The sequence below is a fragment of the Calidris pugnax genome, unplaced genomic scaffold (genome assembly GCF_001431845.1).
Source record: "Calidris pugnax isolate Ruff unplaced genomic scaffold, ASM143184v1 scaffold103, whole genome shotgun sequence".
In the NCBI taxonomy this organism is placed as follows: domain Eukaryota; kingdom Metazoa; phylum Chordata; class Aves; order Charadriiformes; family Scolopacidae; genus Calidris; species Calidris pugnax.
The window spans coordinates 8,468,604-8,485,050 of NW_015090990.1; the positions used below are offsets into that span (position 1 = coordinate 8,468,604).

The 16,447-nt window shown below is 46.7% G+C and overlaps 1 protein-coding gene across 4 annotated transcripts in view; it reads left to right on the forward strand.

Annotated features, from left to right (window-relative positions):
- METAP1D (methionyl aminopeptidase type 1D (mitochondrial)) overlaps positions 1–13,659 on the forward strand; it is a 50,266-nt gene extending 36,607 nt beyond the window's left edge. For all 4 annotated transcript variants that reach the window (XM_014954503.1, XM_014954505.1, XM_014954502.1 and 1 more), the window contains 5 exons: positions 2,163–2,326; positions 11,019–11,116; positions 11,771–11,818; positions 12,743–12,821; positions 12,964–13,659. In XM_014954503.1, the coding sequence (XP_014809989.1) occupies positions 2,163–2,326; positions 11,019–11,116; positions 11,771–11,818; positions 12,743–12,821; positions 12,964–13,042 (468 nt within the window). In that variant the 3' untranslated portion in view covers positions 13,043–13,659. The remainder of the gene's footprint in view (positions 1–2,162; positions 2,327–11,018; positions 11,117–11,770; positions 11,819–12,742; positions 12,822–12,963) is intronic.
- Positions 13,660–16,447: the final 2,788 nt, after the last annotated feature.

A 16,447-nucleotide genomic window follows, 5' to 3' on the forward strand; every position in this document is an offset into this window, starting at 1 on the left:
AATCTTGATGTATCTGTGAATGTGAAGGTTCCTGCAAGTATGGGAATTGCTGATTACCTTTGTAAGATTTTTTTTATCATTTAAAACTGAACTGTGCTGTGTTTGATAATTGCTCAGTTCCAAAATAGCTGAGAAAAGAAATATTACTTTTTAGCATTGCTAATTGATCTTTTAGCTTATTTTTAATAAGCAAAACTGGGATGTTTCATGGGTGGACAGAATAAAAATCGAAATAAATACTGCACAACAAATTGTTTATAATTATGTACAGATTCTATAAAAAGATTAAATAATATTCTGGTTATTAAATGTAAACACTTCACACTTTGTACAAATTATTTGAAGAAAAAATCCATTTTTGCACAATTAAGATGGTAGAATTTCATGGATGAAATACAAATTTTATTGGCTTAAATCATGTAGCCTTTAAAATGTATATTAGTGTAGAAAAATAGCATTATCCAAGACCGAATCCTCAGCATAGTGCAATTTTCAGCCAGCCATTACCAGGTTAATGTTTCTTACAACTTGGTTCTTTCATTGACTTTTAAGGAATTAGTGTGTTACAGTTGCTGTGGTTGTAGCTTATTAACATCAAAAATATGTAATTGCAGTTGATGGGCTGCAGTAAATATTATTATTATTTTTAAGCTCTCCTGTCTTTTAAATCTGTATTTGTTTTTCCAGGAGGATGATGTTTAACGCTGGGGTTTTGTGTGTTGTACTTGCTAGAGCTAAAAATGAACCGGTTCAGCTTAAATATGAACTAGCTAGATTAAAACCTGCACAACGGGCATTAAATTTAAAAAAAGAAAAAAAAAAAGATTTAGGGGCACTCTGGGCTGGCAGAAGGTGGTGTAGAGCAGGGGATTGCAGCCGCTCTCTGCCAGAGCAGTCACAACACAGTTGGGCCCTTGCATGGCACTCACCTATCTTTAAACTCCCCCTCGCTCCTAACTGCCTGCATTTTCTTTACATCTCAGCCTGAACACGAACCCGGCCTTGGGTAAACTCTCTGTAGCCAATTTATTATTTTTTTTGAGTTTGGAATTGACCAAAAAGAATGTGAGTCTGTCTTTCACAAATAGCTCGCCAGTGGCAAAAGTTCAGTGTTTGGAGCTTTGTGAGTTATTAGTCGTAGAAGGATAGTCGCCCACAGTTCAGGGGAGAAAAAATGTTTTAGAAGATCAAAACTGTGCACCATTATAATTTGTCTTTCTCTAAGGAAATTTGGCTTGGTCTTACAATTATGTGCCTGCCTGCCATACTGCAGAGCTACAAACCCCAGTGTGGCTGAGCTCAATAGTGCACAGCCACGCTTTCATGTGCCCGGCAGAGAATTTCTGGAGAGCTGAGGTTTAAAACCTATGAAATGTCAAAAAAAAAAAAAAAAAACCAACTCGCAAACATAATTAATTCAACAGGATGCTGCATTTTCACTGTGAAACTTTGCGGCGCTAGAACAGTACATTTATTGTCTTTCAAAATTCAACTCTGGAAATCAGTAGTAAAACCCAGTGTTAATGCCCCATTGTAGTTTAAAAATGAGGCTAAAGAAAACATGCAAGGGCTGGTGGTGGATTTGGCCCATACTTTCCGTGGGATCACTCTGAACATTGGTAGCAGGGTACTCCTCTCACCCAGCTGTCACAGCATCACCTCCAAACCCCACTGGGGGATGCTAGCTGCAGAGGGACATGTCTCCCAGCACCCATGGCCAGCACCAGGGATCAATGCCCTACCCCTGTGGGGTGCCAGCAGGTCCCCAGCCCCAGGTGGGCACCCAAAGTCCCCAAGGCCCCCTTCAGCCCACGCATGGCCCCCATCCGTCTTCTCACATACAGCCCAGTTAGCCTCATGTCTTGTGGTTGAGCAATGTCATTGTCTGGTGCGCTGCTGGGCAGATACGCACAGCTAGCTTTGTGCATTTCTTGAATTTTTAATTGTCAACTCCTGTGTACCTTGCAGTCTTTTGTGCCTTTTTTCTTTTTTTTCTCTGCAATGTTTTGCTTTTCCGATCTCATTCTCACAAATACAGCTTAGCCGTAGTCTATCTGTTGCAATGTAGAGCTCGATCTTAGAAAGAATGGATTTAATTAAGGAGACGATCTGTTTCTGGATGCAAAACAAGAAAATGTCTTTACATTTCTGCATATGTTTAGGTGTATTACAATGGCTACCATGGTGACACTTCTGAAACCTTTTTGGTGGGCAATGTGGATAAATCTGGTCAAAAGTTAGTGGAGGTTGCCAGGAAATGTAGAGATGAAGCAATTGCAGCTTGCAGACCAGGGGCTCCCTTCTCTGTAATTGGAAACACAATCAGGTAAGCCTTATATTGACAAGTAAAGGGAGGGCTGGCAAGTGGGACAAAGGTTATTGGTGGTTTGGTATAAAGCTGATGACATGTTTTATGATTCAAAACCATCATTTCAGTCTGATATCAGTATGTGAACTGCCAAGCTATAATGTTGTTCCTTGGGTAAGAGAATTTTTTTTTTTTAAGTGAATTACACTAGGGTCAACAAAGATAGCTGTACAAAGAGTCAAAGATATTCATAAGGTAGATTTAAATTAACAGATGTAATTTGCAGTGTGGTTTTGTTTATTTTTTATTTGCATGTGAAACTACACCACATCTGTCTAACATGTAAGAAGGTTAGAAACCATTGTTTTCATTGTATAGCAATAATGAATGTTACAAAGGAATTAGTCAACATAAATAAGTTTCTTTGTTTAAAAAGTACAAAAATATTTAACTCAAGAGCTTCTGATCTTACAAAGAACAGTGCACGCTAACGTCACAGGGAAAGAAGAGCTCACATTCAGAGATTTTTCCCTATTTTGCATCTCTTCTAGCCTTCACATAAATGCAGTCATGGCTTTTCTTCTGCTAGCAGTTTGGAATGAAAATACAGCTTAGTTTTTTGAAGGTACCTATGGATTATTTTAAAATGTTTGCCAAAAAAAAATAGACATATATCATATACATTTCATTAAGCAATACTTCACTGGACTGTTAATGGTCCCAACATGCTACTGAATACATTCTGATTACTTAAAAGCGGCAAGGCTTAGTCACCTTGAAAGGATGCTGCTTTTTTTTTTCTTTGTAAATCTTCAAATACTTTAAGGAAAAAAGAGAACAGCAAAATATCAGTTAGATGTATTTATAGCTTTAAAAATATTGTAACAGAGTCTGAATCAAACTTTAGTAAAACCTCTTTGGGTTATATCTGAGAAGCTTTTATTGAAGACTTTGTATAAAATTGTGTTTTTGACAGTTTTAAATTATAGGCTAACTAGCCTGGAGAAAAAGGATAGTGTCTTTCTGTTCTTTCATAGGAAATGTTGAATCAGACCCCTACTGGGAAAAGAAATTTAATGCATATCTCACTATCTTACTGTCCATGAATATAATAGAAGTGAATTCAAAATGTAGTTTTATTTTTGCAAATGGGATGAGTCGATAGATGCACCTCATATTTTTGAACACCTAGGGTTCAACAAATTTACTGGTGGTGCTCTTGCATTTTAACAAAATTTATTCTTGAGTAGAAGGGGGCACAGAACACTGGATTCTTATTCAAGCATTCTATCGAGCTCTGCATTCATGGCTGTGTCTAAAGGGCATGTCAGCCTTTGATTCTCTCTGAGAGGTAATTATCCTTTTCCTGTCACGGAACAACAAATGATAGCTAACTACAGAGGCACATTTGCAGTAGTCACATTCATCAACTGCAGAAAAAAAATTCAATTTAATTGTGCAACACAGCTGCACATAGGCTTTTTGAGCATTTCTGTTGTTCTCCCTGTCTTGCTATTCCTCCCTCCAGATCTATTTTTTAAACTTTTTTTCTGGTTATTTTTTTCCCCCTTTTTGTCTCTTCTTCCATTTTTACTCTCTGTACTTTCTTGTTAAAGTAATTTTCCTTTGTGGCTCTCATTCTTTTTTCCCCATTGAAGGCTATGAATGTAGAAAATTATCACAATTACTCATATAATTGAGCCTCTTTGTAGCAAGTGCAACTCCAGTAGCCTTTCTCCATCATGAAAATGGTTTCATTATAGGGTTTTTCATATTCTCTGACACCATCTACACAGAGGAACAGGCGTGCAGATGAGATGTACTAGGAACAGGGTAGATCAGTAAGGTCACAGTAGGAATAATTAGCTCTGCTATGGAAAGAGCATCTAGGCCTTTTACTGCTACATAAATGTACTGTCCGTGGCTTTTAGTCACAAAAAAACTTACTAACAAATGGAGCTCCCGCCTACTACTTTGAAAAAAAGATTTGTATCAACACTACAATTTTCCATCATTAAGACTAATAACACAGAGCCTAGTATACATCAAGGGGAATAAAAAGAAAAATCTCACATTCAAGTGGCGGCTGGGTGCTGACCTTTGTTCCCTTTTTTTGTGTTCAACTTAACTCTTTACAAAAAAGAGCCACACGCCACACCAACATGCAGGTGAACTCCAGCTAGTGCTAGCAAAGCATGGCATTCAATTGGAAAATCTGATAAATCTCCATGCAGGATAATGCATTTCATTACAGATTCACTACATTAATTCTAGCTGTATTAAAAAAAAAAAAAAAAAAAAAAAAAAAAAAAAAAAAGAAGAAGAAAAAGAACAGGATTGAATGTGACATTGGATTTTTGCTGTGTTAGTACTGAGGTCAGTTTACTTGCAAAGTGTAAATATATAGTCAGCGCCCCCTTTGAATAGCAGATTAATCAAAGCTAGTAGCTGTTCAAAACTACATATGAAATAGCAGGTCATTAACTTTATTTCTCTAGATTTTATCATGTAGATGATTTAAACGTGCTGATTTGTTTAGAACTACTTTAACACTGCCTCTGCTGAAAGATCGCCTTGGTTTGGTGAAGCTGTGTGTTTCTGGTTATTTGTCATTTGACATTTGCAAGCAGATAGACGTATGTACATAATACATACATCAAAATCTTAAGCTTCAGGAAGGTTAGATATCATAAATACCTGGGAACGAGTGCCTACAACTGAAAACATTTAGGCCCATCAGAATGGAAATGTGTCTAGGGTTCTGTCCTCAATATTTTCTGTAAAATCTGAACATATCTCAGGCACAAATAATCAGAATATTTCCTTTCTACGGTAGATTTGTGAATAATTATGTCGCAGAGGTAAGTTTGCGTTGAGTATTCTAACATAGTCTTTGTTATGGAAGTTCAATAGCTGGCACTGGGTATTTCTCAGCTAGCAGTTCTTCTCCCATCAGCTACAAGTTGTGAATAAAAGAGTGCCTGGATTCTTGAGTTACTTTGCTTAGAAAAATTGGAGTCTTTGCTAACTTGTTCTTACTGAGGGTGGTGGCAAAACTGCTGGTCACATCCAGCGGAAACAGAATTGGGCCCAGTGTTCCATTTTCTTCTACCATTTCTGACATTTCCCCTTCAGATAGAAACAAATCTAGTTTTAAATCTACTTTTTAGACAGTGAATTGAGGTACATGGAAGTGTTGTGAGTGTAGAGAGCTAAAAAACATAAATGTGATATTGTTAAATAAACCAATTTCCAACTCCTAGGAAAAAATAGTACCAATGAAAGTATTAATAAATGGTTTAAAATGTTTAACTCCTAAGTATATGTTTTGATATTAATTTAGAACAATATAAAGCAGATTTTAAAAAAAAATCTGTTTCTATCAGATTATGCACATTTAAACAATAAGTGGCTCAGGCAAAATAAGTCATTTTAATGTCATCTGTGATAGATTTTCCTTGACAGCTACTGTAAATTACAATTACACTGCTTCTCTCTGCACTTGAAAGTAAGCATTGCAATAAATTATCTTTTATTTCAATCCATCATGTCTGCTTTCAGAAACACAGAACCTCAAATAAAAGTTCAGCACTATTGTAAGAAAAATACAGTAATTTGTGTTCCAGTTTGAAACTAAAATGTACCTTTCTTTCAAAAAACAATTGTTGGCTTTCAAAAATATTACTAATTATACCTCAACATTTATTGTCATTATAGGGAATCCCTGAACTTGTGCATTCCCTCAGTCTTGGATTACTCTTTCAGATAAAAATACTTTAATGTTTTTCCAGCAGAATTTTGAAATTTCTCAAATTTGGTAATATGGCACTATTCAAAATTAATATTTTTATCACGAGCAAATCTAGTTTAGGCTGATGCTGTTTTCAAGAATTAAAAAAAAAAAAAAAAGAAAAAAAAAGAAAAAAGCAAACCTGCCATGCAGCGGTCATTTTGCTAAAAATGTATCAAAGAAATATGTGATTATTTCTAATTTAAAGAAAAAAAAAAAAGACACATCCATATGGATTCTTAAGTAAGAAAACAATTAATCTTAGGTCTGTTACTGGTTTCAGTGTTTCCCAAGCATGTTCTCTGCCCGAAAGTATAAGACGGGCTTGTTCAGCAACTTCAGCCCATTGATGTCGTGCTGCTCTGCAAGACCACTGTTGGTAAAGCTTCATCCCTGGGGAGAGAAGCTGGCACTGGGGGGGCAGCCTCCCTGGCTGGAATCATTCACCAGGGCGTTCAGCCTGGGTCGTGGAACAGTCTGTGCCATCTCCTCTGATCAGCCACATTCTTCCCTTGTGCCACCAAGAGCCCAGAGAGGCAGTTGCTGTCGGTACTGAAAATGGGATTTGTTTCACTTTGTTTCTTTGGTGATGACTTAAAAGTGCTGGACCAGACCTGCCTTGAGGAAAAAGTAACAGAATTTGGTAGTAAGAAAAGAAAATGCAGGGTTTGGGATGATGTGCCTCCACCCCAAAAAAAAAAAGAAAAAGGGAGTTAGTCCTAAGACCAAATGGATGTTTTTTCCTCTGGAGCTGGGATGTCTGTTTTCCAGTAGATGCTCCTAGAGGCTATCTGCACAGAGACAGCCCCATAAGGAAATTCTTTCAACCTGCTTTTCAGCTTCTTAGCAGGAGGGATTGATCCCATTCCCCCAGGAACTCCTTTCAGGGAGGCTCCAGAGTATCAGGGCGAGCTTTGTAGAAAGTTGGTCCTGCCTGTTGCTGCTCCATGGCAATTTCTCTGTTGGGCTGCTGGCAGGGCGGCAATGCATGTCTCCACACTTATCCTTGCTTTTGGAGGATTAGCTGTTGTCTGGCAACATGGGAAGAGGATGCTCAGGAGGAAACTGCCACCAAGCTCTCCTGTTTCTGTCCACTCTCAGAAGCATGATACCACTATACGAGAGGCTCTGCCTGTGGACAGCCTGGCCCTCAGTGATGTTCCTTTATCAGCTGGGCCGTTGCCTGTCCATCCCGATGCCAGATGCTTTGCCATCAGTAAAAGAGGAGCAGCACTGCAGGTACTCTTGACTCCACAGCCACTGGGCTGGAACACGTGGCAGCAAAACATAGAATCAAGTACTGGGCTCATTAAATGATTATGCTTTTAATCCTACCCAATTCACCTCTGCCCAAGCATGCGACATGTCTCGAAGAATAAAAAGTGTGGTGAATGTTGTCAAGAGATATTTTTAGCAATGACTATCCAAAGAACCCTTTTTTTTTTTTTTTTTTACCTTCATGCTGTCAGTGGCTCTACTGCCCCAGCCTTTGCTCTGGAAGTGATCTGTTTGGGGCAGACCCCATGGCTGAGGGCAACTGGCAGACTGGCATATCCACCCAGTGCTGCAGCTCTCCTTTCCCCTGTCAGGTGCCAGGCAGCCCAGCTCAGACTCCTGCCTCCCACCTTTGCTGCTTTCCCACTTGCTGTCAGGACTCCTCCGACTGCCTGATCTCACGCTGCCTGTCTGCAAGGAGCAGCACATGGAGCTGGGGCTGCAATATTGTCAGGTTGCCTTCCAGAGAAGGCTGGAAAGAAGGGCCACCAGTGACAGATCCTGAACTGGGCAATGAGACAGCAAGACTAAAACATTGAGCTGTTATCAGCAGCAAATGGCAAACTTGGGCAAAAATGCTGCACTCCATGACATCCCAATTTTTTAAGCAGATTGCACAGCCTGGGAGTCCTGGAAGCTGGAGAGGCTGACCAAGATCAAGAGTTCAATTCACTCTTCTCAGAGCTGTTTCAAAGTCCTCCCCGCCAGCATTTACAGCCAACGTGTACATGTACAGTACAGGATTGCCTTTGCAAGTTGTAACTGGGGTTAGTAGCTCTGTTTTTTATGAAAGCTGTGTGTTTTACTGTAACTTCATAAGGATGTAAGAGCTCACTAGGATTTTTTAAATACTCCAAAGTAAACCTAGTAGTTGTGCAGTGAAATTCCCCGTAAGGTGCTTCTGAAGCACATGCAAATACTAAAACCAGATTGAACGTGGCTGAGTTTCATACCTTCAGCTTATTTTCTCCACAGGTTTTCTCTGTGTCACTTCAGGTTCATTGGCCACGTTACATTTTATGTAAAGAATACCCAGGCTCTGTGTGTAGACATTATTAAGTGGGCAGGAGGGGGGGCACGGGCGTCTGTCAGTGCAGATGTCAAAGCCCTGCGAGCTCCAAGATTCCCTATTTTGATCACAGACAGTAACCACTGAAGTACTGATGCCAACAGAGTTGTTTTCAAGCTGTTTGGCAAGAAAGTGGCAGCATTCACCATTGAAATGCACGAGGACCACTTCTTTCACCGCATAAGGACGGGATTCTGTCTTAACACTGGCTCCTGTGTGCCCCAGCACGCGCCCACGAGTGCCCAGCACACAGCTGCTGCTGCTGCTGCCACCCTCCTCGGCCCCCGCTTCCCCTGCCCGCAGGAGAGCATATAGCCATGGTCCTCAGAACAGTAGCTGCCCAGAGAAAAGGCTTTCTGTCTTGATACAGAAGATGGATTTTGGGGCGGGGGGAGGAAATCCTATAGTAATTACAAAACATCTCAAAAAATGACCGTGCTCTTTCAGTGGTCAGGGGTGCTGTGTAAGGACATCAGCGAAGTTGAATAGCCAGTGGGATTGTTTATGCTTTTCCAAAAAGACTTGCAGAAGGCAGCAAAAGAAAAGCTGATCACATGTTGTATGGACAGCTTCTCCCATCTCTCTTCAGAGAACCGCTTCACCCATATGGGAATCATTATCTGCATTGCTCTGGGCTTGGTCATCAGGGATCTTCCGTTTCGTTTTGTGAATGTGTCTGAGTAATCTGGCTTTCTAACTCCTCGCCATTCCCTGTGCTTCTTCCTTGGCTTTCAGCATCATCATAGCCAGCTGGCCGAATCTCTGACTCATGGGTGACGTGATAGAAAGGCAGGGGAGAATGTCTTTTCCATCTCTAGTAGGACTTTTTGCTGCATAAACCTTCATGCTTTTTTTTCCACGTAAATGATGTATACGGTAAAAGCCTGGACTTTGAATACAACCAAATGAAGCCCAACTTCTAGCCTTATCGATAACCTCCTTTGCCAGTACTTAGGAGCCTGGGGGCAGCTAATCTTGAAATTTCTGTTCTTCTCTGGAGTTAATGAAAGCAATGTGATTAATCTTTGTATCAAGGTGATGTGTAGGTAAAAGGTAGTATACAAAACCTGTTAAAATGTACTCTTAAGGTCTGAACACTGCAGCATTATTAACCACTGCCCCAGTTCTCTTCCCTCATTGCCATTTCACTGTGGTGGAGCACCATGTTCTTCAATTGCAGTGGCATTAAATTCTGAGACGGTGACCCACGGGCACTACAGCCAGCACTGCAGGGTCAGTGAAGCCTGGTGTGCAAAGGGATTACTGTGTACAGCAAGCTGAGGCCACTTTATACCTGAATACAGGTCTCCCATGGGGTTTAACATGCTTTAATTTCTGCGAGAGCTTGCACTTTTATAGGAGTTCCTTAACTTTCCCACTTTTCTGCCTGCAAACTCTGCCTGAGAAAGCATTTGTTAGGGTGTAAATATAGACAAACCTGAAGCTTTTGAGTGCCTACTTTGATTTAAAACAAACAAGTGAAGCTTTTAATGTTGTAGGCAAAATCTTTTGGGGCTAAGTGCCTTCCTGTCTTGCTCCTGTTTGCTTTTAGAAATAGTGTGGGGATGACATGCAGGGGCGGGAGCAGCTTCCTTCTCACTTCTAATCCATCTTCAGGTCCCCCCAGCCCTTCACACATTCCTGTTTTGGATGTTGATAGCTCTCCTGGCTGGGCTGCCACAAGTCACCCCCTCCACCGCTGCCTCTGCCACTTGAGTAAGGGCACAGCCCTAGAGTGAAGCCTGCAGCCAGAGAGCACCTGACATATCTCCAGGTCCTCCGTTTTTTAGGGATCGGGATAGGACTTTGCTTTCCCAACATGGGTAGGGATCGGTGCCGGGATCCTGCCAGCAGCTCTGAGAGACGCTCCTCTCTGAGGCAGGCCGTGAGAGACAGGACACATCCCCCAGACAGAGCTGAGATGCCATAACTGTTACGATTTGGTTTTGCTACGGTGGTGAATGGGTTTATCAGAAATATGTTGTTAATTAGCATGAACAGATTCGCTGGAGTCGAAATACGTTTTGGTACTGAATGTTTGCAAGATTCTGAAAAGGAAGCAGTAGGGCTTTTAACTTGCTGTCCCGTGGGCAGCAGGACCCTCTTCTCCTGCGGGACAGCTGGTGCCGGCAGTGGGTTCAGGGCCCAGCATGGGCTCTGCGCCTCGGCAGGGCTCGGCAGAGGCCGCAGTTTGGTGCCGTGCCTTGGCTGCCATTGAGCTGTTCCGTGTTCAAATGAGCTCCCAGTGTGCTTGCAGAGGAGGTTGCCCTCCGTCAGACAGGGAGACAGCACGCTGCTGTCTTGCCTAGACCGCAGGGCTGGCACAGGAGCTACCAGCCCTGCTGGCAGGTGTGTTAACTCTGAAACCTATCAATGGCTCACCGGTGCTAGCACCCGTGGCTGCTATCTTTTGGAGAGGGCGCAAAGCGGTGACCCAGCGTTGGGGTGGGGGTGAGAGCTTGTGGAGCCGGGTGATGCCGGTGCCACTACCAGCCCGGTGGCAGGGGCCGGGGCTGGCGAGCCCCGAAGGTGGTGGTTGGGGTGCGCTCCCTCATGTTGTCCTCTTTGCCCCGCAGCTCGGTGGCGCGGCGGGGCGGCTTCCAGGTCTGCCCCTCCTTCATCGGCCACGGCATCGGGTCGTACTTCCACGGGCACCCCGAGGTGTGGCACCACGGTAAGCGGCCCCCGCCGGACGGACCCGCCTCCCCCCGCCACCCGCTCCGCCGCCGGCCACGAAAGGACTCTGGGGGAGGGAGGGACGGGTAAAACGAGCAGAGCCCCCCACACCCACGCACGCTGCTGGTCCCGAAGGGGGTGCCCGGGGCGGGGGGGTGGGGGCTTTCTGCCCTGGCCACGCTTTCTGAGAGTCGCACGGGTGTTTTTGAGGACAAATCGCGCGTTTAACAGAGCCGTCGGGGCAGCCGGGCCCCGGGCACCGCCTCCCCCGCCCCGCTGCGGGCGGCAGCCGCCGTGTGCCGCCTCCCCGCACCTCCCCGCACCTCCCCGCACCTCCGCAGCCGGTTGGTGGTTTTTTTTTGCCGCGCCGGCAAAGTTTGTCGCGGGGCAAAGAAAAATCGCCGCCGAAACGTTAAAGCCCCCGGAGCCGGCCTGGAAGGAGCCGCCGTCGGGGCGGTCGCGCCGCGGGCGGGGTGGGATGGCTCCCAGCGGGGGCTCCGGTTCAGAGCGGCGGGCGCGGTACCTGGGGCAAAACGGGGTTTAAACCAAGTGCTGATTGCGTCTATGGGAAAAAAAAAAAAAAAACAAAGACAACAAAAAACCCCCAAACCAACCCCAACAGCTATAAACGCCTTTTTATTTTCTTTTGTAGCCAATGACAGTGATTTGTTAATGGAAGAGGGAATGGCGTTCACAATAGGTTAGTAACTCTGCTATGGTTTTCTTTAAAAAAAAAAAAAAAAAAGAAACAAACAAACAGACGGAGCAGCCCAGATCCGTACAATTTCTTTATTGGGTTATAGAAATATCCGTGCAGATAGGGGGATGTCAGTGAGAGTGACCCCTTAGGAAGCAGATTAAAATATAATTTAGAAAAAAAAAATGCATGAAGGAACCAATTGCGTGAAATAGCTTCCAAAGGATACAATATAAAATGTTTAATTACAAATCTTGTTAAATGACATATTTGACGCATGTTTTTGACGCGTGTTTGACTCAGGCGGCACACTTGGGCTGCGGAGGATGCGAAGGATGCGGTTGTGCCCCCGGAGCCGTGGTTGATGAGCGAGCTGCCTGGTGGCTCTGCTGTCATCTGCTGCCTGCCAGAGCTGCTGGTTGGGTTTGGGGACCGCGGCGCCGGTAACCAGTCAGAGCCTGGCCCCGCAGCCTCAACGCGCTAAATACCAATCATGGCGAGCTGGTGGGGGAAAAGCCCTCTTTCTCACTGTGTGGCTAAATGGCGCGGCAATTAGAGGGAAATAAGAAAATTGTTGTTTTGCTGATTTAATGAACATTTTAAGCCCGTTTTAAAAATTCAAATATTTAAAACTATCTGCTGCTTGTAAGTGTGGTTGGTGCTTTGGTTATTATCCACGGGGTCTTAATTAAAGCTTGATTAAAATTCCCCGCTTTTACAAAAGAGGAATGGGCAACTTCCTACCTTGATATTTCGTCTTCCCCTTTAATTCACATTTTGGTGTAGCGAGGGAGTGCCGGCCCGGGGCAGACAGGACCTGTGCAGCAGGGGAGCTACCTGCTGGGACACCCCTCCTTTCTTGGTTGCCTCACAGTCCGCACGGGAGTGTGGCTAACTTCAGAAAACATTTTGTATTTCTTGTTTCAGAGCCAATAATAATGGAAGGATCCCCCGAATTTAAGATTCTGAAGGACAAATGGACTGCAGTTTCTGTAGACAATAAAAGGTGCCTGATGTAATGCTTTTTAATCTTTCCTAAGCCGTGGAACTGATCACTGATAGCCGAAAAAAAAAAACAACGGGTGAGTTTTACGGGCGTGATGGCCTCGTTTACCCCTTACTAACTAACTGCTAAATGTGCATTTCAGATCAGCACAGTTTGAACATACCATTGTGATTACCTCAGAGGGAGCAGAAATCCTCTCTAAAGTGATGGAAGAAGACTAAAGATGGAACAAGGAGTGGAGGGACTCGCTGTGCTCCTGGCGTTTCCAGTTTCACTCGGGACAGAGAGGACATTTCTGTGATTTCTGTGAGGAATGGGTGCTGTGTAAGTCGCTGTAGGGGACAGAAAAAGCAGCTTGAGGGGTCGGCTCTGGACATAGTTCTTTCTGTGTGTTACCTGGTGAGTATTTAATAAAAGTCCCTTGGCTTGTTTGTGACCCTGGAAGCAGCCGTGCACAGCCTGCAAGTGCAAAGGGTTTGGGTTATTTGGGGTGAGGGGCAAAGAGCGGGTCCCCTCACTTCCAAATTCTGTGCAGGACAAGCACGTATCAGATGACATGGGCTCAGTACAGCTGAGGAGCAGAGAGGACAGAGGAACAGAGTATTTTCTCTTTATAGCTGAGCTATGGAGTCAAGTTGTCTTCACTGCGGTTAGCACAGTGCTGCTTCCCAGGCTGTGACTTCTACTTGGGTGGAAAAAAGTTTCCCGAGGGTGGCAGGCAGAGGCAGCAGCCTCTTTCCCCACAGCCTTCCCAGCAGCGGTACCCCCCCACCCCCCTTCCTGCCTCGGCTAATTTTTCTTTGTACAGCACAAAAAGTGATTAAAAATGAGATGCGAAGCATGCTTCTCTGGAGATCAATAATTGCACTGCTTGAAGAATTAGCCGGTTTGGGGTAATCACTGCTCTGCGGTGCTCACGTTAGTTATGGGAGAGGCACTCTGCAATTTAAGCGTTTAACAGAAACGGAGGAGTTTGCGGTCTGGAGGATGAGCCCCGGCTCCTACCCAGAGTTTAGAGCTGATGGTCCTCATGAACTGCGGGTCCCCCGCTCGCTGCAGTCCTGTCCCGGGCCTGCCGGGGGTGCAGGGTTTGATCTGCAATGAGCTGGTTGCCGACCGCCCCGTCGAGCCGGACGGGTCTGGCCTTGGTACTTAGAGGCTCCGGTCCTGCGAAATGCGGAGTGGCCTTGGAGATAAGCAAGAGACATCCAAAAATGCCCCAGACTCGCGGCGGCAGCAGCGGTGCGGTTTTGGTACCAATAATTTGCCCTTAATTGTAGTCAGATGCGATCCCGTGCCGAGGGCTGGCCGGTTGCGCATGGAGGCGGCCGGGGCTGCTCAGTACCGGCTCCCTCAGTGGTTCAGGGCAGAAACAAACCACTTTCTTACAGCTTTACTCCGCTGTTTGTTTTCACTCGAGTACAGGGAGCTGTCAGCTCTAATAGTTTCCAACAGCATCTTTTCAAAAAGCAGGACACCCACCCCCCCCGCCAGGAGGGGGATATATTTTGGTTCCTAAACACGCCGCCGCCCGGCAGCGCTGCCCCCTCCCAGGGGCGCTGGGGGTCCCGCGCCTCCCGTGGGCTCACCGGGGGCGCCTACCGAGGGGTTTGGGCCGGCCGAGAGCCCCTGGCAGGCACCGCAGGTGCTAAGCGAGGGCGGTGGGAGCAGAGAACGGCTCCTTCCCCGTCCTCTGCCGTCCCGCGCTGACCGCGGCGTGGGGTGAGGCGGGAACGGGGCGGCGGGGGGCGGGGGACCCCCCCGCAGAGGGGTGTAAGGGGGCTGCTGGCAGCTCCTGGTGCTCGCTGTTTGCTCTGAAGTCCCCCCGGTAACTCTGACGGGACTGCGGGTTTTACCGGCCGCTGCGGAGCGGTGGGATTGATGGCGCACGTTTGTAATCCTAATTATGAACGAGACTAACGAGGTGCCTCGGCCGTGCGGGGACAGCCAGCGCCTCGCACCAGCCCCTCACGCAGGAGGTGTTGCCGGGCAAGCACGATGAGAGGAGAGCCCCGACGGGGCGATCAACCCGCGCAGAGTCGGGGCATCCCGCGGCCGTGGCCCCTCCGCGCCCGCCGAACCGCGCTGCCCGGGACGGACATCGGAGGGCGGGGGTGGCGGCGGCCCTGCTCCGGAGGACGGGTGTGAGCGGAGTCCGGTCCCCGGGGTTTTGGCGGGGACTGTGGTCCGTCCCGGGACCGCCTGCGCCCGGCCGACCGCCGGAGGTGGTGGCAGACCCGGAGGGCACGGAGCAGGCTCCCCTCCCCGCCGCCGCCGCCGGGCCCGAGGCCGCCGAAGGTGGCGGAGCCGCCGGGGCGCCCCGTCCCACCCTCGGACAAGCGCGAAGACCCGCCTCGGGTGGTCACTTACACGGCCGGGGGGCAGAGGTGGCTGCCGGAGGAGTCTGTGGGGGGACGCGCCGCCATTGCCCCGAACCGCCGCGATTTTGTGAAAATGAACTTTGCGCCTCGTGAGCAAAAACAACAACAACAACCGCACACGCACACACACACAAAAAAAAAAAAAGGAGGGGGGAGGAAGTAAAAGAGGCGTTAGGAAATGGGCAATTAAAACCGACAGAGCCACTAATGAAAAAAAAAAAAAAAGACCAGGAGCAGAGGGGCTCGCTCTTGCCAGCTTTCCACTGCCATTAGCCGGTGGCTTCAAGGACCGTCGGTGCCCGACGGAGCCTCCGCCGCGGAGAAGCTGCCGGGGGTGCCCCGGCCCCGCCGCCGGCGGCGAGGGAAGACGGGTCGGCGCTAATAGTTCTAACATCAGCGCCGCGATTTGTTTTGAACGTTCACTTTTATTGGTGTTCTCCCTTTGCCAAAATGTGCTTGATTACATAAATGTGGTGCCGTGATAACTGCGCACCCTAGACAGCCTAGGTGTAACCGGGAAAGTTCAGCCCAGGCCAGATCAAATCCCAGGCTGTTTAATGCTGGAAGGCTGCATGTTGCTATTAGTGTTAAATATATGGCTAATTATGCGTATGAAAATTAAACATCAGTGTTATGCTAATGGGGCCGCCTTCAGCTGTGGATCAGAGCACTTGAGACTAGCATTTAATCAAATGAATCAGTAACTAATACATCTGCACGTGTGAACTTTCACAAGATCATTTTCCTGTTACAGTCACACCGCTGAATTATGAAAGAAATAATTATCAACACTTTCTAATTATCTAACAAAGTAATTTGGGATTCATCGTGGGCTTTCTGGGGAGGATCTCCCAAGTCCCACCTCATTTACCGCTCACGCACGCGGAAGTTTTCATTTTAAGCTCAAATGCGCCGGTTGATGTGCTCAGGGCGAATTTTGTCTCGTTGGGTTTGTTTTGTTGTGTTGTGTTGTGTTTTTTTTTTTTTTTAATTTTCCTTTGTAAGAACAATAACGGCAATAACCGGGCTGCATGTTCCGGAGGCGCGGGCGGCGCTGGGACCTGCGGGCCGGAGCGGAGACCCCCTGCGCGCCCGCGGAGTGTGCGCGGCCGCCCAGGCCGGGGCCGCCCGCTTTGTCCGCCGGTCCCGCCGCGTTCTGCCGGAGCGGGACGGGGGAGCGAGGCCTGCCCGCCGGACCGGGGCCTCTGCAAGCCCACCGGGGCCGGCGGAGCGCGGCTGCCGTCC